Raw genomic sequence first — 27585 nt, forward strand, 5'->3', positions numbered from 1 at the left:
GATTATAGGATGTGTATCTGTCTCATAATTTGTGGGCAGCAGCTGCAGCAGAACAGATTGCTAAGAGAGCAGTTCTGGTGAATTGAAATGCGAAGTGGAGATTTAAATACAGCCTTTGCAGAGTTAAAACCCCTCTTTCTGGCATCTTGAGAATGAGTGGCCTTGGCTGTGGCAACCCCACACTACCCCAATACCACCAGACCTACTGCGTGGAGTTGAAATGTTCTGAGTTTGGTTGTATTTGCTCAGCTCTGTCGTAGCAGCTTATCAGCCAGAGCAAATATTCCCCATTACATCACCCACCTTTTTCAGCTACAATAGTCACAATTATCAAATTAGAGCTTTTCATATTCGGGGTGAGAATATGCAAAGACAAATCCAAGGGAGTCAATTAACACAGCAGTTGTCTTACCGCTGAGCTGGAGAGAGTAATAAAATAGAAACATTGTCAATACTTTGGTCCTGAACTATCGTGGAGGTATTGACACGCAGCAGAAATACACTACTGACTCTCTTTGTCTATTTTCTTTGAGTAAAGTGTTTGGCCACAAACTTGATGCATTTTTCTACCAGATTTAGAGAGTGTGGGATGCATCCACTTTCTATCCCTGCCAGCTGATTGCCAATTTATTTCAGGTCAAAGAATGTGCAGCTTGCTGCAAGGTAGTTTGAAACAGCATCTTTATTATCACAGCTCACACGTTGGCCAGTTTCATTTGTTTTGTTCCCTGCCCTCCAGGCATGCAATATAATCTTTCAACTGGTTGTTAGCACCAAATGGTCTGGGTTTTAGCTGCTTTGCTGCAGGCAAAGTCCAGTAGGAAGCCCAGCAGGGCTCATGTTCCTACTTTGCATGAGTTGGTCTAATGATATTTTCCCCATTAACATTTGCAAGAAAGATCTAATCTGTCGGGGCTGGGGGGAGAAGTCTGTCTCAGGGTTGTCAGTAGGGAGATAGTTGCTAATGGTAGATGGACCACCAGCTAGCGTGGCAGAAATGCCTGGAATGTGTTCAGGAACATGTGTTTTGTTGGGTTGAACAGTGTTCGGGTGCCACGAGGTTACTTAACAGCCCTATTCCTTTAACAGGTCTCCGTGTAAGTGGGCTCCATGGAGCACAGATCAGAGACACAGAGAGAAGTATGTGCCAGCTATGCTTGGACTGAGGGAATCTCTGAGGCTGCTTGGCTTTTATTCTTGTTTATTAATACACACTGGTCTCCTTCAGATTTCTCTCCCTCCTCCTCCTCCCTCCCCCCTTTTCCCTTTTTTTACTACTTTGGGCTTAATTTGGGAAGGGGGGAGGTTAGTTGCAGGGATTTGGATTTGGGCAGGCAGGATTTTCTCCCATGACTCTCAGCATGGGAAGACACGGATCAATTCCCTATCCTGTGTTCAGCTGGACACTGGGCTGCGGTGTGTGTTGATCAAGAAATCCCCTCCTGTTTTGTAGCACATAACGCATTCATTTCAGCCACTGAACCTAAATTACTGTTTTGCTTTTCTTTCTTTTTTGATGAAACGGTAAGAACTCTTTTTCTATAGGGATGAAGTTAGTTTATCCGTGCTAATGCTTTGATTTTTTTCCCTTTTTTCTCTCTCTGCCACAGTAGGTAACCAGTTAGGGGCCCTGGTACATCAAAGGTAAGCAGTGGGTTATGTTTTATTATTTATTGATCAATTCTAATTGTTTATTGATCCACCATCTGTAGTAGTGTTAGAAAGTCAGAGGTTGAGAATGTGGAAAAACTGTCAGCTTGGGTTTTCTACAGCCTGGGTAGTTTGTTCTGATGAAAAAAGAGGAGTTGATGTGAAACTTGGATTTGGTCTCTGCAAATCTGCAGGACCAAAAAAATATAAATTCTCTCTCCTTTCCCTTCTCCTGCCCTGGCAGGGGCAAGACAGAAAAAGTGAAAAAAGATCTGGCATTTTGGTGAAAGGTGGAAGCATCAAACAGACACGCTACTGCTGTTGTTGTTGTTATTTAGTTTTGTTGGTGTAATATGACCTGGGATGACTCCTTTGTCAAAGATGTTTTGGGAAGACTGAAGCAAGTATGAGTTGTCATGTCTCAGCATCCAATAAAAATGAAAAATTCTCAGTTTTTCTCAAATTCTGCTCTTGAGGAGTTTTCTGTGTTGTTTGGAAGGGAAGAGCATTTCTAAAGCTGGATTAGCCTGAAGGTGAATAGTGGTGCATTTCTGTCCTAACCAGCTGTTTGGGGCCTCAGCAGAAGGGACAAACAATGTGCATTAAGGCTGTAAAACCTTAAATTTTTAATGGTTAAGTTAAAGCTAATGTCCTACTAGAATATCCTAGAAAGGGGTAGGCAGTGTTAGTACTTTATCTGCAATTTAGCTAATCAAGTCTAGTGTGTATTTTATACATTTTCTAACTGATCTAAAGCAAAAAAAATGGGAATATTTAATATACCTCCCTACAAAACCTGCCTTGAACTTACTGTGCAGGTGTTTTATTGCTTTTGAGATTGCTGAGCAAATTGTGTATAATACATAATATTTGCAAATTCCACATTCATGGTGTTATGTTTTCTGCGAGACAGAAACAGCTAAACAAAAGAACAATCCAGCTTAATTCCTTTCTACTTGACTATAGTCAGGTCTCAGGAAACTGCTTTGAGTGATTTGTTTTGAAGCAAACACATTGAAATGTCCAATAGGTGTGGAAGTCTAGAGATAGTAAGAATTCAGAGGATAATTGAAGACAATCTTTATTAATTCCAAGGAAAAGAATGATAAGGACAAGCAGGTGAAAAAGAGTCCCAAAACACCAAACCTGTGAATATCAGAAGGGGGATTTATGTCAGGACTGGCTGTGGTTGGTGTCTCCTGGGAAGGGAATATCCAGAAGCACTGGGCAGACACTGCTGCTTGGAAGGTCCATGCTCAGTGATAAGGAAACTTTGTGCTTCTTTTGTTCAATCTGTCTGGAGCAAAAATGACAGAGTTTCTTCCATCAGCTCCGTTCAAGAAATCAGAGATAGACTGGAAACGGATCCAGCATAGGAGGAGTTGTGTGACCATGAGAGGTCCCTTCCAAAACAAATTATTTTGACAGTGATGTGCTTTTACTTGTGTGTGTGCAGAGCCCCTGTGCTGAGCCCAGGCTCCATGGCAGGGCTGTAGTTTCTTCCAAATTGTTCTTTGTAATGACTTCGTGGTTTTTTTCTTTTTTCCTTTTTTTTATTTTTTAGGGCTGTAATAACAGAAGAGTTCAAAGTGCCTGATAAAATGGTTGGATTCAGTAAGTACCTTGGATGCTTTTGATGCTTCTTGATGTGTTTCCTGTGCAGGAATGCTGTTGATTCTGACACAAGTTTTTGTGTTTATTAGCCTTGGATAAGCCTTGTTTAATGCTGTCTTCATGGGGAACAGAGGATCTGTGTTTAAAATTCAGATGCAAACTTCATGGAAAAGCTTGGTGTCCCAGTAATAAGAACAAGAATGTTTGATACAAGTTACTGGGCATTTTAGTGATTTTCTCTTTTAAATTCCCATTAGCACAGTACATAAACAAGCCAAAAGTGAATTTATTTCCCTTCGTTGCAACATTTTACTTTGAGTATGCAAAACTGTGAGAGTTGAGGAAGGAAAACAACATTTAAATGTTAAAATATGAGTTGACCAAAGGCAAGTTAAACAGAATTTTAAATTCCTCACACATTTGCTGCAGGGAAACAACCAGACCAGAGTTTTTCCTAGATTTGCATTCCTGATGCTGTTCTCTTTCAAGCTTGATCCTAATTTCTCTCTTCCTCTTAATGATCATTACTCTGGCTTTCAATGGCACCTCCTGCTGATGTGTTACTGCAGTGATTGCATAGACTCTTCCACTGCTGGCTCTCTGTGTATCCCTTCCAATTTGATAGATGGAGAGTAAAGAGGAAAATAACAGGCCCTGCTAATTACCCCATAGCGCGCCAAGTTTTGTCCCGACTCGAAAGACACTGTAAGATTGTAACTCAAATTCCTGCAGAGGAAAAGCTCCCTCCTCTCCTGCCAGACCTCTTCATTTACCACTCCTGGTGCTGCACATGGAGGATGTTGGCCCTGGGAGAGGGGAGCTTACAGCATCATCTCTGTGTCTCACCCTGGTTCAGAGGTGGATGGATGCAGCCCCACAGCTGAGATGCTTCTTTGGGAGCATCCTGAGCCAGGAATACCTGGTTGACTTGACAGCTTTGCTGTTTCTGCAGTCTGGGAATGGTAGGAATGGTGATTGGCACAGTCTGTACTCTGGGTGTCTTGTTGTGAAACAGCAGTTTAACTCTGAGGGTTAAGGGAGAGGGATATTTGTGTTCCCTGGAGGTTGATAGAGCATTTCAGGATGTGCTTCTGAGTGCAGACAGCCAAATAGCATGTGCATTCAAAAATGGTAGTAAAATAGGAATTATAAAGAAACAAGTCTTTACCTTTTTTAGTACCAAATCACTGGCTTATTGGTTCAGGCTGAACAAGATGTACTTAAATTACTCTCCTAGCATCACCCAGACTAGTGCCTTATTTCTTTCATGCTTATTTCTTTCCTGTGCAAGACTGTGCAGACTTTCCATTCCTGTGCAGACTTTTTTGTTTCATTTTTTTCCAAGCAACTAGAATAATGTTCAGCAGTATTTTAATGCTTTTCTGCTGTGATAAATTCGGTCATGCTGTGGATGTCTCTTCTGCAATCCTAGAGTGAAACTGTTCCTTTATAGAAAGCTGCAGTGGAGTAAAAGGTGCTCTGCAGTTTCCAGGAAAAACAGTTTGTTCTGATGCTTGTTGAACTCATTTCAGTAATCGGCAGGGGAGGAGAGCAGATCTCACGGATCCAGATAGAGTCTGGCTGCAAAATTCAAATTGCTCCAGGTAAGCCCCTCTTTGTGGGGTGGGTGAACAGGTTTTAATGTCAGAGGGTGTTGTGTCCATTAGATCAGGCACTTTCCATGCTCAGGGTGTGTTAGCACCATTAGCATGGATACAGACAGCCATGGGAGAGCTGTTGTGGGACCCACCTCCCAAGCAGGGTAGAAAACAGGTTGGTCAGGTGGTTTGGGGACTGGAACAGTGAGGGAGCTGGCTTTAACCAGCAGATGGTTGTAGAGCAGATGAACAATCCATGTTGTGCTTAGACCTGAAGCTGCTGAGTTTTCTCACTTTGCTCGGCTCTGTGGTTTGCCTCCCTGGTCTGGTCAGCTCCAGCTCCTGGCAGAAGACATTTCAGCAGGATTGGCAGCAGCTCTCCATACAGCTTGCATCATAAAAATGAGACCATTCATCCAAGTGGGATCATTTGCTGCCAGTTTGCTTTGGGGAAGACTGTGCTGCAGTGCTGTGCAGGGAGCTGTTGATCAGTGTTATCTGAGTATTTACCCCTCCCTTTAATTGGTGGGGAAGGCTTTAAAAGAATGCAGACATCCAGTAAATCATTTAAACTATGTTGATCCTGGATGTCTTTGAGTTCTTTAGCATGCTCTGTGTGCAGGTGGGTGGTGCTTCCATTGGTGCTTCCTGGTCACTGAAATAGCTGCCACATTTTTAATTCCATGTATCACAAGTTTTCTCCTTGTTTCCTTTGCAGACAGTGGCGGGATGCCTGAGAGGCCCTGTGTACTCACTGGGACACCAGAGAGCATTGAGTGAGTTCTGATTTCATTTCTCTCCTTTTTCCTTCTTTCTCTTCTCCCTAATGCTGTGCTCTGTCAGTGGTGCTACTTGGTTATTAGCCACACCAGCAAATGTTGGCCTAGAGAAACTTGAGGGTCTCTGGAGCATAGAACCTCTTGGTCTGATGCTTTAAACTGTGCACCTCAAAGGCTTTTTTTCCACTTGCAGTTTGACTCCTCTGCAGAAATTTCCTTGGAATTCCCCTCCTCAGGGTGAGGTTGCTCTTAGGGCACCTAGGATGCAGTTTAGTAACTGCAGCTTTCCAGGGTACTGAGCTAAGCTCTTGAAGGGCACTTCTCTTCTCCCCTTCGCTTCCCTACTCCTATTGAGATGAGCATCCTTCCAGCTGAAGAAGGGCTGCATGAGGCCTCCAAAGCCTGTGGGTGCCACTCCAGGATACCCTGGAGGTGTTGGTGTTGTTGCAGAGCAGCATGAGGCCCACTGGGTGCTTGTCTCTGCATTGCTGCCAACAAGAAGCAAAGGACTGAACCCAAGTTTTGATTCTGCTCCTTGCATGGTAGAGACACGTGGCCAGCCAGCAGGGATTTCTATCTTTAGACCTATAGAAACTTTAGGGACAGTGTTTCCTCCCTCCCCCTTCCCAGGAGCTGAGTTTGAGACTCTCACAAACCAGTTGAGGACCTCCTGCTGGAACTGGATCCAGGATCCTCAGGCTTACAGGAACACACTTAACATATGGAGCTGCTCTTTCTCTCCCCAGCCTTTGGGTAGGTGGGTTTTTTAAAATCCATCTGGAAATCTTTGAGTTGCGTTTGAAAATACATTGGTGCAAAGATTGTCTCTCTAAAGAGAAGACACTCATCATTCTTCCATTCCTAAAGAGATCTAAGGGTACTTAAATCTCCTTATTCTACCATAACACTGCTAGCAGTGAGCCCAAACAAGCATAATTGGCAATCTCATAGGGCAGGCAGTGTATTCTTGCTGATATTGAGGTGGCTTCCCCCTTTAGCAAAGGATATTTAAGAACAAGAGCAAAATAGTAAAAAGCTGGGATGCTTCATGAGATGTAGTTGTGGGAGAATGGGGGAGAGGTATAGTTAAGGCTTTGTGGTTCTGAAATAAGCAGTTAAATGTACTCATGTCCAAGGCTGTCTTTAAATAAAAGTAAATCTTAAAAGTGAGACTATTAAATTTGTGAAACAGAACATGGACATGGAATTAAGTGAAATTCAGTTTACTTTTGTGGTAAAATTCTTGACAAATTGGTTGTTTGAACTGGTTTTTTCAGGCTACTTGTAGAAAATGAGGTGAGGAAACCATTCAAAGTGTCAGACTTCTTTGAGAAGGGTTTTGTGAGGAATGCTTTCATTAGTTATATCCAGTGACAAACTAATAAGGTTAATTTCCAAGTGACCCCTTCTCATCTGAAATATGTTTTGTATTAACTTTTGTGGTCTCTATATTGTCACTAAAAGAACTTTGCACAAAATACGAAGGCAGATGAATAAAACCTCCTAAGACTTTTCCAGAACATTTGAAGCAGGCTTCCAGAAATTCCACCTTTTCCCTTTCATTGTGAGAAGGTCAAAGGCAAGCAGTGCTCTGCTCTGAGTGCAGCCTCAGAGCACCGCCCCTGAGCTGCCTTCTGCTCGGAGGGATGAGTTTGTACTGGTTCTTCGACTCTCCAGAGAGAAGTCAGTCATCCTTAGGGTGCCTGATACGGCTTGGTGTGAAGTGGAGAGAGGGGAAGATGCTGCATTAGGCTGTCAGGGAACCAGTGAATTTCTTCTTTCAGAAGGGTTGTGGGACAAGGGCAGGAATGGGATGTGCTGGTATAGGAGTCTTCAAGATGAAGGGAAACCCTGTCAGTTAGCTCTGACATGCTAAAGATTTTAGAGGAGGGATCTTTAATCTCCCAAATGCTTCTTTGTGTGTCTCTTCTCACCAGGAGTAGAAGAACCCAGTCTTTCACTGGTGGCTGCTGCAGTATCCCTGCCTTGCTTCGTGGTGTAGCTTCAGCACCTACTGCTTGGAGCAGAGGCTGTGTTAGGACAGTGTTCTGGTGCTGCTGGTAAGAGCAGGTAGAGAAGAGCAAAGCAGTTGCCTGTGACTGATCAGAGAATGGTTAATCCATGGGCTGTGTTAGTATCAGAGCAGTGTGTGTCTTTTTGTCTTGACTGAGAATGAGACCAGAGCTTGAGTTTTATTATTGTATATGTGTTAGAAAAGTTAAAACCTAGAGCATCTTCATTTGAAGCAAGCATCCCAAATGCTGTAGTTCAACTGTTGTCCTTAACTTCCTAAGAGGTCAGAGCATGCTGCTGCTCTTCCTTTTCTCTTCCCCTTCAAAAATCAGACTGCTTATAAATAATCATGATAGGGGGAAATAGACATCAAAGAGTTAAAAAAAAGGGCAAACATTGTGCTGACTATGGTTTCCTCCATCTTTCCACTTCTCCTCTCCCCGATCGCTCTCCATTCCGATGGTTCCTGGTCTCTTGGTCACGTGGAGCAATGTTGTCTAATGGTTGTTTCCCTCGATTCTTTTCCAAAGACAAGCAAAACGGCTTCTGGGGCAGATTGTAGATCGCTGTCGGAACGGACCTGGTTTTCACAACGATGTTGATGGCAACAGTACCATTCAGGAGATTTTGATCCCGGCATCCAAAGTGGGTCTAGTCATCGGCAAAGGAGGTGAAACAATAAAACAGTTGCAGGTGCGCAAGATGCATTTCCTTTAGGGCTCTCTTCCCTACTGCAGCTTCTCTAGATCCACTGGAACAGGCTGAAATGGAGAGCCTTGAATGCTCTAACCTTCTCCAGCAGGGACTACTCTTCTGCCTTCGGAGATTGGACTCAAATCCAGTCTTGTGTTACAAAATCAGTGTGGCCTCAGCTACACAAGTGTGGAGTTTTGCCAGAACTGCGACAGAAACCCGTGTGCTGTAGATAACACTTGGTGTGTGCTGTTTAGGAGGGGATCCCTGTAGCCAAGGAAGGGCCATGTCTGCTCTGCTCTGCAGTATTTTTAATGCCAGCCATGCTCTTGTAGAGTGCTCTGCTTCTCTTTTGTTGCTGATCTGTGGTAAAGCTGCCATATGTCATCTTTTTTTCTCATCCCACCCCTTTCTAATTAAGTGTTGTGTTATGTATAAACTGTGTTCCTGGACGTTCTTTATTCCTCCATCTGGTACAAGTTTTTAAAGAATAGAGGGTTATGGCAAAACACCTAGGGTCAAAAATGGAGGGGTTTGGAGTGCCCTTATTAGACCTCTGTCATATAGTTCGGAGGCTGGTCACTTAATAACTGTTACGTGCAGACAGCTACACATTTTGGAAAGGGCTGGAAAGTCAGTAGTTGAGGTGGAGGGGGTTGTTCTTGCAAGGATTTCAGCTATTTGAGAACCTCAGGAGCAGTGCAGTTTCTGGCAGTCCTTTACACTCTAGCACTGTTCCTGAATTTGTGCGTTCTGTAGCGGTGCTGGTTTGACCTTCATAATGTTAAGTAACCAAAATCTAGTCCCTTGTTTTAGGGACTCTGCTTAGAAAATTGCTCTGTGCTTTTTCTTCAGGAGCGAACAGGTGTGAAAATGATTATGATCCAAGACGGTCCTTTGCCTACTGGAGCAGATAAACCTCTCCGTATTACTGGAGATGCCTTTAAAGTACAGGTATGTAACAAAAGCAAACTGGTTGCCCAAGAGAACTGAGGAGAAATTCAAACCTGAGTGTATTTGTGAGCGCCTAATGGAGTCAAATCCAACTGTAAATGTAATAATCTTTCCTGGTTTTGTTTGTTCTGTAAGGTTGAGTAGAGCAAGTTAAAACACCAGAGCAGTTTGTTTTACAGCATAACTTAAGAGCTGTCACTCCACATAAATACTGCACATGGGTAGGAGTAGAGATGAGGGGGAGGGTTTGGAGAAAGTAGTTTTGAAATGCTTTCCAGTCTGTGTGACATAAAATGAGAGCTCTGTGTCACTCGAGCAAATGGGTTCTTAGTGACTGACTGAATCACACGTTTGAGACAGCGAACCTTTCACAAAACTACCTCAGACAGCCAATCGACACAGGTAATTAAAAACCAATCCCACAACAACTCCTGAAACCAAGGGGTTTGCTTAATATTGGTGCCTCAGTCTCCTTGTTCCAGGGTTCTGCAGATGTGGATGTACCTGTGGTTTGGAGATAAAATCCCCCATCAGCTGCAGACTGGGGGATGGCAGCGTGATGGGAGCGCCTGAATTGGAGCATGAAAGTTTAGCCACAGCATGTTCCACTTCTCAGCAAGTGCCTTTCATAACTTGCTAATATTTAAATCTAGCTTAGCATTCCTGTCTCCAATAGAAGCAGTTCTGTTTCATAGGATCTCCCTAACCATAAATTGCTGCAACAGTTGATGTTGCTCAGGCTGTGTTTGGGTAGTATTTTTCAAAGCTCCTATTGCAAGTTTTAGAGTTAATTTTTTCCCCCTGAAATTCTTAATGTGGAGGTATCACTGTGCAAAAGGAGTTTAGGACAGTCTGGCTACTTGTAACTAAATCATATTCTCAGTGCTGCCACTTCCCAGGTGGCTTCTGCTGTGCAAGATTTGCTGTTGTCACATCTTCCATTCAAGGAAACATGGACACTGCACAGGCTGGAAGATCTTGGAGGCACTTAAAGCTGAGCACACTTAGGAAGTGTTTAAGAAGTGTGATGAATCCTTGGGTTTGGTGGCATTCTGTGGATGCTGCAACAGTGTTTCTTAACTCCCTCAAATCCTTCTGAAGTCTCTCCATCACCCATATTTCTGTCCTGGCATCTCTGAAATGTCTTTGAGTTGTTTCTTTCTTTTAAAAATCCTTTGAGGACATGGGAAATATGTAAAAATGAAAGGAGAGAAATTCACCACTGTCCTCAAGCTTGGAAATAGAACCAAGATGTCACAAGCTTGACTGGTAGTAGAGAGAAACAAATACTGGGGTTTGACATATAGGCTTTTTAAAATTTTGTTGGTGACTACTGTTGGCTAATTTCCAGGGTAGACTTTCACTAGCTGGGCTACATGCAGCCTTGTGAATGGCCTTGAGTGTTGTCAGTAGGTAGGAAAAATATCCATTTGTCTCAGAAAATATCTTGCTGGATTGCTGCAGACTTGGGTTTAACTTCTCAGAGTCAGTAAGCTCGGTGGTGCCCAGCAGCCTCCTTGGTATGTGCTCTGTGGCTCTTAGTGGGCATGACCTCTGCCATGCTACCAACAGCTTCTACCCTACCTTGTTGGTGTCAGTTCTATCAGTAGGAAAGGACATCCACTTCCAAAGATATTTTAAAAGTTAAAGGACCTTTTTTGAAAAACTGGAGGAAGCAATTGCACCCAAGAAGCTGCCACCTTGTGCACCTGGCAGGTTTTGTCAGACATAGAAGATGCCATTAAGAACAGACTGTGGTAAAAGAAATCCTAAATCAGACTGCTGTTCCCGTTCAGCAGATGGAGATCCCCCTGACTGACGCCTGACCATTCCCCACGTTGAGGCCCTAACACCAGGAGGGCAAGCAGAATAATTTGAAGCTAACTGTAACTTCTTTCCCCATGTAGCAAGCAAGGGAAATGGTACTGGAGATCATCCGAGAGAAAGATCAGGCAGACTTCCGAGGCGTACGCAGTGATTTCAGTGCTAGAATGGGAGGAGGCAGCATAGAGGTACGTTTCCTTCTCAGTGCTCTGCTAAGCTCCCTGTGGGATGGGTCCTGGGGGGAGTCATCCAACTGCTCTTGTAACCTGTAAGCTTTTTTTTAAATGTGTTGTGTTCTTTTTTTGCCAGAAGAATTGAGTCTGGCTCTGCAAAGAGGAGGAGTTCTCATGGACTCCCAGATGGCACTTTATAATTTAAGCTGCATTCTTGTAGTGCAGAGCTCATTTAGTGGGGAAGGAATTTGTGGCCACGTGTTTGTTTCTCTCAAGGGATGTGGTTCTGTAACCTGCAGCTGCCTAACATGGCTCGTCCTCAAAGTTAAGAGCATCTCCTTGTAAAATCAGAGTCATTCAGTCTAGTTCTCTGCACTTTCATACTCCTTTGCCTTTCCCATCAGGTCTCTGTGCCCAGGTATGCTGTTGGAATTGTGATAGGAAGAAATGGAGAAATGATCAAAAAGATTCAGAATGATGCTGGAGTTAGGATTCAATTTAAACCAGGTTTGTGTGAGGATGGAGAGCCGTTGCTTTCTGACCAGTGTTCCACTTTTGGGTTCCAGCAGCCAGGCTTTCCTCATTTACAGATGCATTGTGTCTCTTTCTGAAACCCATTTAAATGTGATGTGCTGCCTCCTCATGCACTTCCTGGTTTTCAGAGAGTAAGATTATGTACAGCTCATTTGCAAACATTAGATGTCACAACAGTCATGTCTTGAGTGGTAATTATACAGATAAATAAAATAACAAAAATCTTTTATTTCCTGTTAGAGAATTCTCCTTCAGGACATTAAAGCCTTTGGGGATCAGGAGTTGATTAATTCTGAGTAACTTTCTCTGGGTCCTTGGCTGTCTGATCACCTATCCAAGCTGCCTTTTTTCCTCTTAAAATTATATCAGTCTTTTTCATAGCTTTTTGACATTTGAGAGCGTTTTCTTTTAAGTGTTGTTCCCTCTGCAGTGTGGGCTGGGTTTTGTCTTCTTGCAGTCCAGGGAAGAGGGGCTGAAGGTGGAGGGAAGCAGTAGCTCCTGGGATAGTTCTGTGGTGTGAAAATGCTGCCAGCAGTGTTGGTGCTGGAAGGAAGCTTTTGTTGGTGAGTGGATGTTTTCTGCTTTTAATTTAGTCTTTGCCACCTCTCTCCACAGATGATGGGATTAGCGCTGAAAGAGTCGCACAGGTCATGGGGCTCCCCGATCGGTGTCAGCACGCAGCACACATCATCAGCGAGCTCATCCTCACGGCACAGGTGGGTTCTGGAAGGGCTCTTTGGGAATGTAGGCTGCGTGCAGGGATGGAGGCCATCTTCTGAAAAGCAGCGGCGTTCAGTTTTCCCTCAGTAGGGCACACTGAGCCCAGCTCTGCTGCCCAGAACTGCTGGATTTGAGGTTTGCTTGTGTATGATGGAAGTTCTTTTAATGTCATGTAGGCTAACTGAGCTGTGGGAAGGTCTTTTATTCCCAGGCCTATGAGGCTTCATTATAGCTCCACATCTATCTCCTGTTTAGTTGTTGTTAAGTTTGGAAACAGTGACCTGATGGAATGGAGTCCATCAGCATCAGACGGTGACTGGGGGCTCTGCTTAGACAGCAGAGCACTGCCAGTGCTCAGTGCTGCCTCCTCTTCAGACTCCAGCCCTTCGGTCTGGTGGAGGCACAGGCAGGTGCTGAGTGCTCAGGTATTGTGTCACTGTGCTCTAAGACACACCAACATTGCGTTACACAACAGCAAGAAGTACAAAGGTGGGTGAAGTACTAGGGCAGACTCTTGAAGGAGGTTGTATATTCCCTTTGCATTATGAGGAATTAAAACTTTAGGCCATTTCAGAAACCTGAGCATAATTTGTCCAACGAGGTCTGTAATTTGTCCATCTTGATATGTCTTCTAGCCCCAATACCTTGTTTGAATACTTGGTTTTGTAACTTGCTGTGATGATTCACTTAAATATTGTGGTCTGTTATGATAGCCTCTAACTGCCCATGGCTTTTGCTTTTGGAAAAATCACTTACCCAAAATGGGTATGTCCTTTAAGCGTCTTTGAACTTAAAAGCTTCCCTTGGAAGTTTTGGGAAATGTGCATTTCTGCTGAGTAATTCCAGCAGAGTGACACTTGAAAGGGTTTGAAAGCAACTTTTGTGTGTGTCAGTGCCAAGATCCATTGTTTGCTCTAAAGAGACCCCCCCATCACAAACTGAAAGTCCTTTAGCAGTTGATGCTTATTTATAGGTTTATTTCAGCAGTTGTAAAGGCATGCATTTAAAAATAAAAATATCTTCCTGAATCAGGAAGGCAACTGTAGCCTACATTACTTGGCATCTTTCTAAAGCGCTTCAAAACCTTGACTGTGAAACTGAGGTCCAGGAATATCTCAATTCAATGCCATTGATTGAGGCATTTAACTGACCTGGCTTTATTTTGTTTTTAATGTGCATTGGTGCCAGCATAAAATCACTGATGCACATGTTTTGCCTTCCAAGGAACGAGATGGCTTTGGAAACTTGGCTGTTGCTCGAGGAAGAGGTCGTGGCCGTGGGGACTGGAGTGTTGGAACCCCTGGGGGCGTGCAGGAAATCACCTACACTGTTCCAGCTGACAAGTGTGGCCTCGTTATAGGCAAAGGTGGGTTTGGTGACTCCAAATACCACAGCTTGCAATCCTTCTCTCTCAGGATGGTCATGTTCTTGCTGCCTGACAGTAAAGCTTTGGGGTTTTCTGTGATTGTAGTGTTTAGTGCCCAGTGAATGCAGCACAGGAATAAGCTGTAAGCATTTGTGGTTGTTTTCTTTGTGGTAGTCTCACTCATAATTGTGTTCTCCAGGCCCTTGTTCACAAGCTGTGAGAGAGGCTCTTAATGCAGAGCTGACAAATAAGCTTGTTGTGTAACAAGCAGCTGGCTGAGAAAAGGCAGGTTCATTTGTGGAGTCTTTACAGAGAATTCGTTTGAAGGAGGGTTTATCAGGGACAAGCAGAACAGTCATTTCAGCGTGCTGGATTTCTGTGAGTGCTCTGTGAGGAAATGGAAGGTCTCTGAGTGTGCTAATAACAGGAGCTGCTTCCAGCCCCTGAAGTGTGTGATGAATGAAGTGAAGTAGGAGGATTTCTCTGCCTCTGCTGGCACCTGACCTGGCACAGAAGCCTGGTGCACCTTGTGCCACTTGTTTGAGAGAGTTCACTGCCGTGGAGGCCCCTTGGCTGCTTGGCCAGTGGATCTCTCCATGCTCAGGAGATGGATGAGGAGTCATCCTCTCAATCAGGACAACCCTGTGATGGTTATGAACCTGAGCATCAGCAGCAGACCCAGTTTGTCACAGAGCAGCAGCTGCACATGGGGCAGTGGCAGGACTTAGGGTAGAGCCAGGGGCAGACAAGCTCTCCAGCTCTGAACTGCTGTGATGTGTCTGAGCTAATGCACTGGCCTATCTAAGGCAGTGTTTCATTTTTCTATCTGCTTATTTCAGAAAGAATGACATATTCCTGAACTAGTATTTAGGTAATCACAGCTGGCTTTCAGCCTCAGCAGAGAATAGAACAGGAATAGGTAAGCTACAGCAGAAGAGGAGGCAGAGGCTTGAGGGCATTGGGCCAAGTTTCAGTGGCTCTGAGTGTTCCTGGCAGGAGGGAGCTTGTGGTGAGACTTGTTGTGGCCTCTTTCCCTCCTGCACATCCCTGCTGTTCCCTGCTGTGCCTGTCCCCACAGCACGCTGAGCTCCTGCCCTGTTGGATGACCAGGGACATGGGCAGGTCAGCCCTGTAGCTGCAGTTGTTTTCAGATGTTGTTTTTTGCCACAAGCCTGTTCACAAACCTGCAAACTTTTTTTCAGTATGAAAAACCACCTGCTTTCCCCATTATGCAGAAATTGCAGTGATTATGCTTGTCCTCGCTGAACAGTCCAGTTGGCCAAAAGATCAAGCAAAGTAAATTTTAAGCCCACAAGTGAGACTTACGTGTACAGAAAAATCAAATTATAATGAAACTTTATTGCTGTATCCATTAGTCATCTTTAATAAAGGATCAGAAAAGGTCACTTGTTGTTCAGCAGTGCACTGAAGTGGAGCATTTGTGACTACAGAGAGCACTGTGTGCTGAAAAGATAAATGCAGGTAGTGTAGTGAATGTCCCAGCATTCAAGTGCAGGGCCTGGCACAGCCTCACTGGGGGGTGAAGGGTGGCTTTTTACCTTTGTTTCCACAACAGCAAAATAGGGATTCTTACTTGGCCAGATCAGAAGCTTTCTGGAGTGACTAATTACTAGTTGTATGGTGATTTGAGTGCTGGTAGCATTGTAATACCACCTTGTAATCGGTGTTCTCACAGTGCCTGTGCTCTTAGGCTGCTGCAGCCTTCACTTTTGTCAAGTGAGTGATGGCTGTAGCATTGCCTTTTGGGGTCTGGACCAGCATGGATGTGCTGCTCTCTCCACACATTGATGCCAGACAGGCAATTCTTGTTATTTCCACCCCCGCTGCCTGTGGGGCAGTGCAGGGCCGAGGGGATCTTAGTGGGGTTTTCTTAACCAATTACAAAACCTTTGCACTCCCTGGCAGTTTCTGAGCAGTTTCCAGCTGTTGGGTGTTTTTCTTTGCTGTGATACAGCATGAGGCTGTTGGCCTTCTCTGTAAAATCTGGCTGAGGACTCTGGGCCATCAGCTTGGCCTCGAGATCAGCACCCAAGCAAAGAGTGCTGCCCCGAGTGCCCTGGGCAGCCAGGTGTGGTGTGTGTGATCTGACCTGGTGACTGCTGCTGTGCTCCCAGCTCCGTGTGAGCACTCCAGAAGCAGGGAAAAGAGGGAAGCTGGGAAGTTTCTCAGCTCGATTTCTGCAGCACACGTGACTGAAGACCTGGTGCCTTTTTCTCGAGGGCATCTCAGCTTGGGAGCTTGAGCTTTTAGGAGTTAGCCTGCAGATCCTGTGCATGGCTTTTTCTCCTGGAGGGTGTGAAGGTGCAGCTTTTCTTTCCCAAAGGCTCTGGGGAAGGGTGGAGGCGAGCACCACACACATGTCAGTCTGTCTGTGTTTGGTGGAGCTTGGAAACAGCCGCTGACTCCCTGGGCCCCCCTGGATTTCCATGATAAATACGGCAATCCTGACAGATACCGCGGCCGGCCTGGCTCTTGTCAGCTCGGCCTTTGAGCAGGTTTGATTAATTGCTTTAGGATTTCACATCCAGCCGGGAGGCCGCTCCTGGCTCGCTCCTGCCCCCCATCAGGTGGAAGAATGGAGGGGATGAATGCTCTATAGACAGCCACCATGTGCCCAGCGGTCACCTCGCCGTGGGGAGGAGATTCCTTCCGGCACCGCGGCTGCGTCACGGCATTTGCATCCTCTGGAGGCTGGCTTGGCTGGGAGGGAGCACTTCCACATGTACCAGGCTGCAGGGGGAAGAGGACAAGGGCACTGAGTCCTTCTGGAGTAGGGGTAAAGCTTGGGGTCTCCCACCAAACCTGGAGAGGCAGCTCCAACTGCAACTTGATTCTGCTGTGTGGTGTAGGAGGGAGCTGCTGTAGAGTCAGGCCCACAGGCTTGGTGCTGAATGCTAAATGGGGCAATGATTTGAAATCTGTATTCTCCTTGCTTCCAGTTGGAGAATGCTTCGATTTTTAATCCCCTTTTGGAAGGAGAAACTAGTCTGCAGTGCAAGCAGCAACCTCTGGTTGTGCCTCTGTCACCCACTAAAGAAGTTGTGCCACTCCTTCGAATTGTGTCGCCTGAAAGGGTCCTCTGTTTTCACTAAGCAGATGAAATGGCTGTTGATTCAGATCTCACCTCGATATGTAAAAACCAGGGCTTCAAACAAATCTGCATCAGACAAAAGCATGACACAAAAAAAATAAAAAAACCTTCTTGGTTTTGAAACTTCATCTTACTCCTTTCCCATGCTTGACTGAGTGGGTTGGCTTTTGGCTGCACAGTACAATCCCTGTTGTCTGCCCAGGGATGTGACATGATTATCTTTTGTTAAATGCATCTTCAAAAATTCATTTAGAAAGAGTTAATTGCCCTTTGGCAACTTTTCCTCCTCCCTTCCCCAAGAAGGCTTTAAAATGTTAAAAAGGTCACGAGTCCATTACAATGAAATGAACAAGTGTCTGCAACATCCACAGTTTGTTTTGAAATTGTGCTGGATGTATAGAGATGGAAATGTGAGCAAAATTGAGGCGTTTATTTTTGGAGGCTCTTTTTAATGAAAACCAAACAAAAATCTCTGGTTAGTTTCCTTTGCTCTCTGTGCTGCTTGCCGTCTATCCTTTGAGCTGGTGATTTTTTGGTTTGTGATTTAAAACTTGTAAAACCCCTTCCTTCCCCACACCCTTTAATTTCTCCAGTTGAGTGGAGCTGGTCTGTAAGTTGTGTGAGCTTCCAAAAGAAGAATTGAACCATTGTAACATTGGCTGAGGCTTTTGTTAAGCAAATTTCATGAAGAGACCAGGACCTAGCAGGTCTTGAGGAAATCAGATCCACTTTGACTGGCCCTGCTGCATCCTGCTGGAAGCACTCCTGGGCTCTTGTGCATCCAGATGGCAAACGAGCCAGACATGTTCACTGCATGCACAGCTAACTCTGAAATAGCAGGAGACAGCCTGGAATCGTGTGCTGCCATGGCTGTGGAGAGATGTGTGGCTGCAGGGTGAATAGCAAACCTTGTAAGCAGAGGCTGCTTTAAGGCAATAGCCTATCAAACAGCTCATGTTTGGGAGAAGGCTTAAGCTTTGTTATGTGGCTGGTGGCTTCTTGCCTTAGTGATGGAAAAAAGAAGGAAAACCAGCATGTTTAGATTGCAGGTGACCTTCATTTCCAGAGGATTTGAACAGCTGTGCAAAAGCAATGGAATTCAGTCAGTGCAAGTTTTGCATCTGTTTTGTCAAAGTGTATCCCAGTCATGCTGCATCTTGTTGGAGCCTGGCATGGGGCACTTAGCAGGGCTTGTGTGTTCTTTGAGCAGCATCATCCATGACCCCAAAGACTGTTAGAGTCACAAGGTTTCAGGTTATGCTTGTGAAGTAGGTTAAAGGAGCAACGTGAGCTCAGGCACTGCAGTTTCTTTTGCTGTTGCCATCCTCAGCCCGCCTCTCCTGAGGCACACAGAAGATGGCTGAAACTGTAATCCATCCCCAGGACCTGACTTTGATATGATTTTATGGAAAGAGATGCTGAATATCCCTCCTAATATCTTGGCTTTCTTCCCTTCAGGTGGTGAGAACATCAAGAGCATAAATCAGCAGTCAGGAGCACACGTGGAGCTGCAGAGAAACCCACCCCCAAACACAGACCCTGGAGTAAGAATATTCACAATCAGAGGGGTCCCCCAGCAAATCGAGCTCGCTAGACATCTCATAGATGAGAAAGTTGGTGTAAGTTCCATCTCTGATCTCCTGCTTTGTCCCTTTCAGACGTGCTGTTGTCACTCTTGGGTACATGTAGGCCTGGACTCACAGGATGGCACAGAATGCACGTGCTTGCATTATTCAGCTTCAAAACCATTTGCCTCCTAGCAGCTGGCTTGAACTTGATGGCCCTCCAGCACCCATTTGGTTAATTTTTGCTGTGGTCCCAGAAGGATTTGACTGTTGACATAATCCTGGGTAGTGTACACAGCTATATGAGAGGGAGGAACACCAATAATAAGGTATGAAAAGGCTGTCGAAGGAGATTTCTGAAAGGAGCACAATAGTGTCACTGTGTGAGAGTGACACAGTCCTGGCAGCACCATCCTGAAAGTAAAACACTCAACTTGCTCAGTAAGTTCAGGATGACTTACCTTACACTTAATGCAGTGCTGTGGTATTGAAGCCTAATAAAGTCATGCTGCAGTACTGCTGAATGAGGAGACTTTGGTAAAAAAGTATGAAAAATACTGAACTGGGGCATGGCAAAGCTGAAAAGCTGCCTTCATGCTGAATTGAGAGGAGAAGGCTTGACACCAACCTCAGGATCCACGTGTCCCAGGCTGTCTTCTCTCCTTTCTTACTACTCCTAGTAGCTGCCTCCACCCTGTACTTGCAGCTGGCATTAAATATTTGTGGATTCTGTGACAGGGTACCAGCATGGGTGGACCTGGAGGATTTGGTCAAAGTCCGTTCAGCCAAGCACCTGCTACACCTCATCAAAAGTAAGCTGCTGCATCTCCTCCCCATGGGCTGGGGGAATGGCTGGGAGCTAGGATGTGCTGGGAGAAGGGTGGAGGGCCCTGAAGGGGTGGGGTATGAGTGGAGCCTTTTAAAGATTGAGCATTCAGAAGCGAAAGCAAGTGAGCTCAATGCTTTAAGCTTGACTACAGGAAAGATTTCATCTGTTAAAGGATGCACAGGTAGGTATTGGCATCTCCAAAATTCCTGTCTCTAGTGCAGCAGTGAGAGCATGGAAAGAAGCCTGAGCTGCACAGAGCACAAGGAGTGCTGTTCAGTGTGATGTATCTTCACCTTGGCTTCATGAACAGATTGGTACCAAGGCAGGATGTAGCAGTTCACACCTGCCCAGCTTTCCTTTTGCTCCCATGTTGCCTGTTTGATCAGCAGCTGCTGACTATGACACCTTCTCTTCTCTGGGCAGCTTCGTGTCTGTGGCTTGGTAAGTATTTTATTGTCTACTTGAGCATGGCTTTTTGTCCTCTGCAGTGGTCCTCAGGCGTTCATGACACAGGGCTGGGGCAGTACCTACCAGACGTGGCAGCAGCCTGGACAGCAAGTCCCAAGTAAGTGCCAGGGCCTGGGCTGGAGAAGGGTTGGTGTTCCCTTTGCAGGCTCTGCTTTGTGCCTGCAAAAGGCAGGTTCACCCATGAGACCACGTGTGTGAAAACAGCAGAGCAGTTTCCTGAGCACAAGAGGTCTGTGGAGGCACGTGGTGGTGGTTGAGCTCAGAACAAGCTGAAGGCCGGGGAAAACTTTTGCTTTTTGTGTGCTTAAGTGCTTATTGCCTCTTTTCTGATCTTTGTGTAGAAGCTTGGTCCTTGCTGTCTCTTCCTCTCTTAACAAAAACATTCCTGCCTGTGGCTCTCTTCTCCCAGGATTCTCCAGGCAAGCACTTGCTGACCACACTTCCCCCTGACAGGCACACTGTTGGTGCTGAGCCCTCCCATCTCTTTGTAATAATTTCTTGCTTAATTTCTTATTGAATTATTCCTTTTCTCAAGCTTTTCTCTCTGTTCAAATTCCAGACTGACAGAACCACAGGGGAGAGGGATGCAGGAAATGGAAGGAAGGTTAGGCAGAGCTCCTCTACTGGTCATTTCTTCCTGAAAGTCTGTTGAGTCAAAATTGAGCATTTTGGAATGGGGTGTTGCCTTTTCAGAATAATGCAAGTTGTAAATGCTGGTGGTGATGCTGTAGCTGCATCATCCTGTCTCCAACAGCTCAGGAATGGTTTGTCCTGAACAGAGCAGGTTCATGTCTGCTTGGTAATCTCAAAGCACAGCTGGTGGTGGTAATGTCCAAAGGACCTTTGCAGTCACAGTATTTTAATAAATAAATTTTTAAATTTTCTGGTCTCATTAAGCTAAAGCTAAGCACCAAAAGGTATGTGGAGGGATAATTTTAAAGGGGTTTAATGGCAGATCCTTTTCACTGCTAAGGCTGATTTAGCAATGAAGCAGATTTTGAACTTTGGTATAAATTCCTGCACTTTGCAGTGCCTGAGGTAAAGGAATCATTGCAGGGACAATGCCTGCAATTGCACTTGTGAATCCCTGTAACACTGATCACCTTTGAGTGTTTATGGCATTATGAATATGTGAAATTTGGAAATCTCAGTGCTGCTTTGTGAGCTTGCTGCACTTCTGAAATGTGTGCTGTGGTGGCACATGGTATCCCTGCACGGGAAGTGTGTGTTAAACTCTGGGTGAGTCCTCCCTCTTAGCAGTTGCAGTCCAGAAATTTATTTCCCCTGTGAGCTCTAGGGTCTTGGAGAAGGTCAGCAGTTGTTCTGGTCTCAGCACATTAAAATGCACTGATGGGCTTCAGTGGACTTTTCTTCTGTACAGGAGTGGAATAGTATGGTACTGAAGAAGAGTATTGTCTCACTAACTTGTTTTACAGGAAAAATTGTTACTCTGCTCCTTTGCTTTGCACCCCCAAGGGCTCTGAACTTCCCTGAGCTTTGGGAAGCAGAGCAGTCAGTGCAGCAGGGAAAGCTCCACAAAAATATTTAACTTTTATCTTCCACAGAGCCTTGGAAGAAATGCTTACAAAACTGCATTGCTCTTTGCCTTGCAAGATGCCTTTAAAAACTCACCTTGGTAACTTAATTTCTTCCTCACCTTCCTGAAATATCCCCTCAAGCTGCCCACCAGTTCCTGGGGAGAGAAGAATCTCCCTTCCTGCAGATAATCATGTCTCAGGCTCACCCCTCCTGACTTTGGAGCCTGCTGTAGGAAGCACAGCCCCCTTGAGCCCCCTGATGACCAATAATGCAGCTCATACTCCAGTGCAGTTTTGCACTGTCAGGTTTCAGGTGGCTCCCAAAACCCCTGGAGCTTCCTGCCTTGCCATTGCCCTTCCCCACGTGGGTTTAGTCCCACACTGCTGCCTTTTGGAGGCAGGTGTTTTATTTCTGCAGTTGAACCTGATGGGAAAGGTTGGCTCTCTGGTTGCGTGTGTGCTCAGGATGCTCCCTGTTCCTGTTTGTAGCCAGGCACACTGAAGGCAGGCTGGGTGAGGAGAGAGAACACACACATAATGCTTTAAGAACCTTCACCACTCTTCTCTGCTGCAGTGGTGCCCAGGTGGAGCTCACCAAGGCGTAGGAGGATTGTTGTAAAAATAGGTAAATACCCGCTTTTGCACTTTTAATGTGAAAACAGCCTTGTGCAGGGTGCCTTGCCCGAGTGCTGCAGCCTGTGTGTCACAGCTCTGTCAGCCCTGTCACAGCGCCGGCGTCCTGGGGACAGCCTCGAGTGCCCTCCTTGTGGGAGGAGGGGCAGACCCCCACCCCCTACACATGTATTTAGATTTTAATTACTTCCCCCATCTTAAATAAATTAACTGGCCGGGGAAACATTTTGCTGTGAAATGCATTTAGCTGCATGTCCTTTCAGCCTGCTGTGGACTGTAATTCTCCGAGAAGAAAAGGCATTGAAGGAGGTCCTTTGTTGGCATTAGCAGGTGGACAGTTGAGGCAGCCTTGACCTCTGCCAGAAAAGGTCCTGACTTGTAGCGTTGGTCAAGTCTTTTAACCCGCTTTTATGCCCCTGGACAGGACACTGCTGCCCTGTTCCCTCCACCCACTTCACCCTTGCAGTGTATTATTGTCCCCCTTCCCCCCCTTCAAAGCCCCCCTCGGGCCGGCGTCGGGCTGGGATGGGATGAGCTCTGCTCCACGCGTGTCCTCTGGCCTCGCCTCTCTCCGTGTCCCCAGTGGCTCGTGCTCCCCACTCCTGCTGAGCCTCTCCTCAGCTCCCAGTTGCTGTGTTTGCTGCTTGTGTGTCCTGTGTCTCTGTGCTCCCACCGGGGTCCAGGGAAGCGTGGGAAGGGCAGGTATCCTTCCTCTCTCCTGGCTGGCTGGGCTCTCCCCGCTGTGGCACTTGGATGTGCTGGCTTGAAGGTGCTTCAAAAACGGGGAGTCTGTGCTGGGTGGAGCCCAAGGTTTGGGATCTGAGAGGAGGCGCTGGCACTGCTTCCCTTGGAGCAGGGTAGGAGTCTGGAGATGACACCATGAGCCAGCTGTGCCTGTTTGGGATGTCGTGGCTGCCTCTTCAGTGATGCCTGGGCTGTGCCCCCCCTGGAGCTGGCTGTGCCCCCCCTGGAGCTGGCTGTGCCCCCCCTGGAGCTGGCTGTGCCCCCCCTGGAGCTGGCTGTGCCCCCCCTGGAGCTGGCTGTGCCCCCCCTGGAGCTGGCTGTGCCCCCCTGGAGCTGGCTGTGCCCTGTGCAGGGCTCATGGCACCTTGAGGAGTCGGGAGCTGAGTGGCTGCCCCAAAGGTGTGCAGGTCATGCTGTGGAGGCTCGTGTGTGTGCAGGGTGTGGGGGGCATTGCTCACAGGGGTCCCTCAGCTTTGCTGCACTGAGAAGAGCAGTGGTGAAGGATGCAGCCCCTGAGAAATGAGTGAGGTGACTCAAAACACGGCCATTCCCGTGGCAGCTCTGTGGAGGTGACAGGTCTCAGCTGTGCCAGGTGTCTGAGCTCTCCTGCACCGAGTGCAAGCAGACTGGGAGCCCAGGGTGCCTGACTGCAGACTGGGCAGCTCGCAGCCACGTGCTCTGGCTTGAGCAGGTCCCAGCAGGGTGACATTTGGCTTCATGCCCTTCAGCAGATGAGGTGAGATCAGGAACTCAAGCTTTTCCTCAGCTTCCCCTGAACTGAAGATGCCCAACACTGTAGAAAAGTGGAAGCTGAAGTGTCAAGTCTGGGCAGCTGGGGTAGACCCAGGGCCTGTCCAGTGGAGAGGCAGATGTCACTGGCTGGAAGGTGTCACCTGTTCCATACTGACGTGCCCCTTGTTGTCATCTTTGCACAGGCCAACAGAGCCAGCAGCAGAACAGCCATCCCGATTACAGCAAAGCATGGGAGGAGTATTTCAAAAAACAGAGTGAGTGAAACAGGCTTACTGGAGAGGAATCGGCTCTTGTCACAAGGAGTTAACTCTAATCCAATGACTTGCATCTCCATCCCTGCCGTTTTTAGCTTCCAGTCCTTTCCAGATGCCCTGTGGCCCTGCCCTGTTGGTGACGGTGCATGTAGTGCTCCCACGGAAAGCTCTCGATTGTGCTGTCGCGTCTGGGGAGAGCAGCTCCCACTGAGCCCCGGTCCCCTCGTGCCCCTGCTTGCAGCCAGCCTGCCTGGGGAAACACAGAGCACGCAGGAACTGCTGCTGGCAAAATCCAGAAAGCTGGAGCTGGGTTGTGACAGGGTAGGAGAGCTCGTGGAAGGTCACAGGCCTGGCTCTCTCCACCGTGTTACGGAGTGCATGATCCCGACCTCTGGAGTTGCTTTGACATGGAGCTGCTGGAGGCTTTGTGCCTTTGAGGATGAGGGGTGTGCAGGCTGTCAGCCTGTCCCTGCAGCTGCAGGAACGCTCTGGGTGCTTTCTGCCTGCTCTTGGCTGGTCCCTCACGGTCAGCTTGGAGCCCGTGCTGCCATCCCACGCAGCGGAGCCGGTGTCGCTCTGTCAGGTGTCTGCAGCAGCTGCAAGGGGGCTGGCTCTTCGTGAAGCTTGGCAAAAGGAGATCCTAAGCCTGGGCTTGGACTTCGGGAATTGCTTATCTCTTCCTCGTTTCTTCTTTCCCTCCAGGTCATGCTGCCAGTGCTGCTTCTCAGGCAAGTTCCCAGCCGGACTACACGATGGCTTGGGCAGAGTATTACCGACAGCAGGCTGCCTACTACGGGCAGACACTAGGGCAGGCTCAGGCCCACAGCCAGGTCTGTATTCACCTTCCCCAAACTCCTCTGCTCCTTCTCCTGGGCAATTGGGTGTATTGGCCTTGCCCTGGTGTAGGGACTCTCCTTCAGGCTCACATGGTGAAGCAGGGATGTTTTGTGGCTGAGGAAGTGATCACAGAAGCGTTGCCTCAACATCAAAGTCTTATTTTCCCCTACAGGGTGGGCGAGGGGTTTTTTGGGAAAGGACTGGGAGGTTATTTGTTTCTCCTGGGAGCCTTTCTTTATAGTCCCCAGGCAGTTGTTTGACTTTGGGGAATTAAAGTAAAAGGAATGATGAAGCCAGGCTGGTGAGGCAGCACAGCACTGACACATCCCAGAACTGGGAGTGCAGGTGCTGCCTTTCCTTGTGCTGGGACAGGAGCTGTGTGCTCACCATCCCCCTGTCCCAAAAGAGACCAAAACCATTGAAAAACAATTTGCATTAACCTGCTTTTGAGTAAAGTCTCCCCTGAGCTGTCACTCAGTGCACCAGAGAGTTGTGTGAGATTTACCCTGATCACACTCGGTGCTTCATGGAGCAAACAAAGCGGCAAAAAGTTTGTGCAAAGCCCAGGGGCACCTTGCTGGGGTCTGACGCTTGTCCCCACGGCTCCACATTGAGCTCTGGCTCCCGGGAGCAGAGGCTGCTGTGGATGCCAGCCCCCAGCAGGGCTCTGCCCTGCTCTCCCCGGCGAGGTGGAGCCGGCGCTCGCCGCGGGCGCTGGCCAGGGCTGACCTGGACGGGTGATGAAAGGGCTTCTCCTCATTCCTCCCGAGCCTGCCCTGCTAGAGAGAGAGATCTTGTTTGGTGAGAGCAGGAGAGCTCTGGGACAGCGTTAGGGCAGAGGGCTCTGGTGGCAGCTCAGAGCATCCTTTGAGCTCCGTTTCCCGCTCAGCTGCAGCAGGGACAGACCTGTGCTGGGGGAGGAGGGCTCGGCAGCTTGGATAATTTCCTGCTGCTCAGTAACTTTTCTCTCCTCTCTCTTTCCTTCCAGGAGCAGTAGAACAAGGTCCTCGTGGCAATTTTTTTTCTTTGGAATCGTTGTGGAAGAAAACCTTTTTGTAACAGAGGTTTCTAGATTTGCAACATTTTGATGAAGACTTTTCTGTTTGTGAAACACTAGCTGTAGGATAATCTATACTGAACTTTTCTAAGAATCAGGAACAATTAGTAATGTACTAAACGTATGGACATGCTGGTAATTTTGTTTCCAAATTTATATTAAAACAAAAAAAACCTCCGGGATTCTTTTTGGAGAGAAGCCAGAGAATTTGCAGGCACCAAAACGGACCCCAGAGCTGTGACATTTCAACATGTGGGTTTTTTTGTGTGTGGTTTTTTTTTTCCTTTTAATTTTCGATCTTTTCTGTTGGAACAGAAAGAGTGGCTTGGAAGTCTTAGGTGGTATGTAACAAATCTTAAAAAGAAAAAAAAAATTTAAACAGTATTTAAATATTCTTAAATATGTAAATTCATTAAATGTTTTACTTCTAATTTCTTGTATCTTGGCTGTCCTTGATTTTATTGCATTTTTAAAAAACTGAACTATGATATGTATTGTAATTAATGGTATGATTTCTGTATTTGAAACAGTTACTGTTTGCAAGTTGGGGGGGCGTTTTGTAGGGTTTGTATAATTTCTAGAGTCTAAAGGGGTAATATAAAAATGTGTTAATTTTTTTAGCAATACATGTTTTCATGTCTCCATTGCTAGTTGCATTTATGTATCTAAGACCTCCAAGCTTGTTAAAAAAAAAGAAAAACAAAAAAAAAGAAAAGAAAAAACTTCTTCTATGCTCTCAGAAATATAAATACTGTTATTTTTAATATTAAAATGAATCTGCTATTAGTACCTTTAACAAACACTGTGGAACATAAAACCGTATAAAGGTAGTAACTATTTTTTAATTCCAAGGTGTTTTCTGCTTTTTTGTTTCTTTTAAATATTTTCTTATCTAATATTTGTCAAATTACCTAGAGAAATAAATGAATCTAGTATTAACCACAGTATGCGCTAAATAATTTTGATTTAATAAAAGGGATAATATGATTTCTGATGTTTACTGTAGTGTTTCTTGTACAGATAACAGTGTATTTTTAAAGGAAAAACGGAATTGAAGCTATTTTTTCTTGCATTTTTAATTGCCCTGCGGGACATTCCGTTTTTAAATGTACTGAATTTACTGTTCTTGGGTTCTTTCCTTATTTTTCCTTATGCTTGAAATGTCTAACTATAAAGAACCGCGATTGGATAATGTTGAGCATGGTGTTTAAAAAAAAAAAAAGTGTTCTTTTTATTTGACTGACAGTTGCATTTTACACTCTATATAATAAAATTCCCACAAGGTGTCTTGTGGGCCAAGTATTTCCCGTCTGGACTCCGTTGTTCCCTCTCCGCCGAGCCCGGCTCCTCGCGCCGCGTCCCGGGGAGCTTGGGCTGGTCACTGAAGGCAGCGTCAGCGTGAATTCTGGAGAAACTCTGTCCCTGTCACACCTCCCCGGTGCTGTTCTGTAAACTCTGTCCCTGTCACACCCCCTCGGTGCTGTCCTGAGGCACTCTGTCCCTGTCGCACCCCCCCCGGTGCTGTTCTGTAAACTCTGTCCCTGTCACACCCCCCCGGTGCTGTTCTGTAAACTCTGTCCCTGTCACATCCCCCCTGGTCCTGTCTTGAGGCACTCTGTCCCTATCACACCCCCCTGGTGCTGTTCTGTAAACTCTGTCCCTGTCACACCCCCCGGTGCTGTTCTGTAAACTCCATCCCTGTCGCATCCCCCTGGTGCTGTTCTGTAAACTCTGTCCCTGTCACATCCCCCCTGGTCCTGTTCTGTGGCACTCTGTCCCTGTCACACCCCCCTGGTGCTGTTCTGTAAATTCTGTCCCTGTCACACCCCCCGGTGCTGTTCTGAGGCACTCTGTCCCTGTCACACCCCCCCGGTCCT

At 46.5% G+C, this 27585-nt stretch overlaps 1 protein-coding gene across 5 annotated transcripts in view; it reads left to right on the plus strand.

The window, feature by feature from the left end:
• The window catches only part of FUBP3 (far upstream element binding protein 3), a 39393-nt gene extending 12383 nt beyond the window's left edge, over positions 1-27010 (plus strand). Inside the window, exons 3-19 of one of the 5 annotated variants that reach the window (XM_038156313.1) lie at positions 1090-1140; positions 1611-1644; positions 3215-3264; positions 4797-4868; positions 5581-5638; positions 8185-8347; positions 9203-9301; positions 11209-11313; positions 11703-11805; positions 12448-12548; positions 13777-13918; positions 18489-18649; positions 19334-19407; positions 19913-19989; positions 23743-23814; positions 24517-24644; positions 25640-27010. In XM_038156313.1, the coding sequence (XP_038012241.1) occupies positions 1090-1140; positions 1611-1644; positions 3215-3264; positions 4797-4868; positions 5581-5638; positions 8185-8347; positions 9203-9301; positions 11209-11313; positions 11703-11805; positions 12448-12548; positions 13777-13918; positions 18489-18649; positions 19334-19407; positions 19913-19989; positions 23743-23814; positions 24517-24644; positions 25640-25648 (1499 nt within the window). In that variant the 3' untranslated portion in view covers positions 25649-27010. The remainder of the gene's footprint in view (positions 1-1089; positions 1141-1610; positions 1645-3214; positions 3265-4796; positions 4869-5580; positions 5639-8184; positions 8348-9202; positions 9302-11208; positions 11314-11702; positions 11806-12447; positions 12549-13776; positions 13919-18488; positions 18650-19333; positions 19408-19912; positions 19990-23742; positions 23815-24516; positions 24645-25639) is intronic. The other 4 variants (XM_038156314.1, XM_038156317.1, XM_038156315.1 and 1 more) reach the window with 4 other exon arrangements.
• The last annotated feature ends 575 nt before the right edge of the window (positions 27011-27585 follow it).

The sequence above is a fragment of the Motacilla alba genome, chromosome 17, assembly GCF_015832195.1.
Source record: "Motacilla alba alba isolate MOTALB_02 chromosome 17, Motacilla_alba_V1.0_pri, whole genome shotgun sequence".
NCBI lineage: Eukaryota > Metazoa > Chordata > Aves > Passeriformes > Motacillidae > Motacilla > Motacilla alba.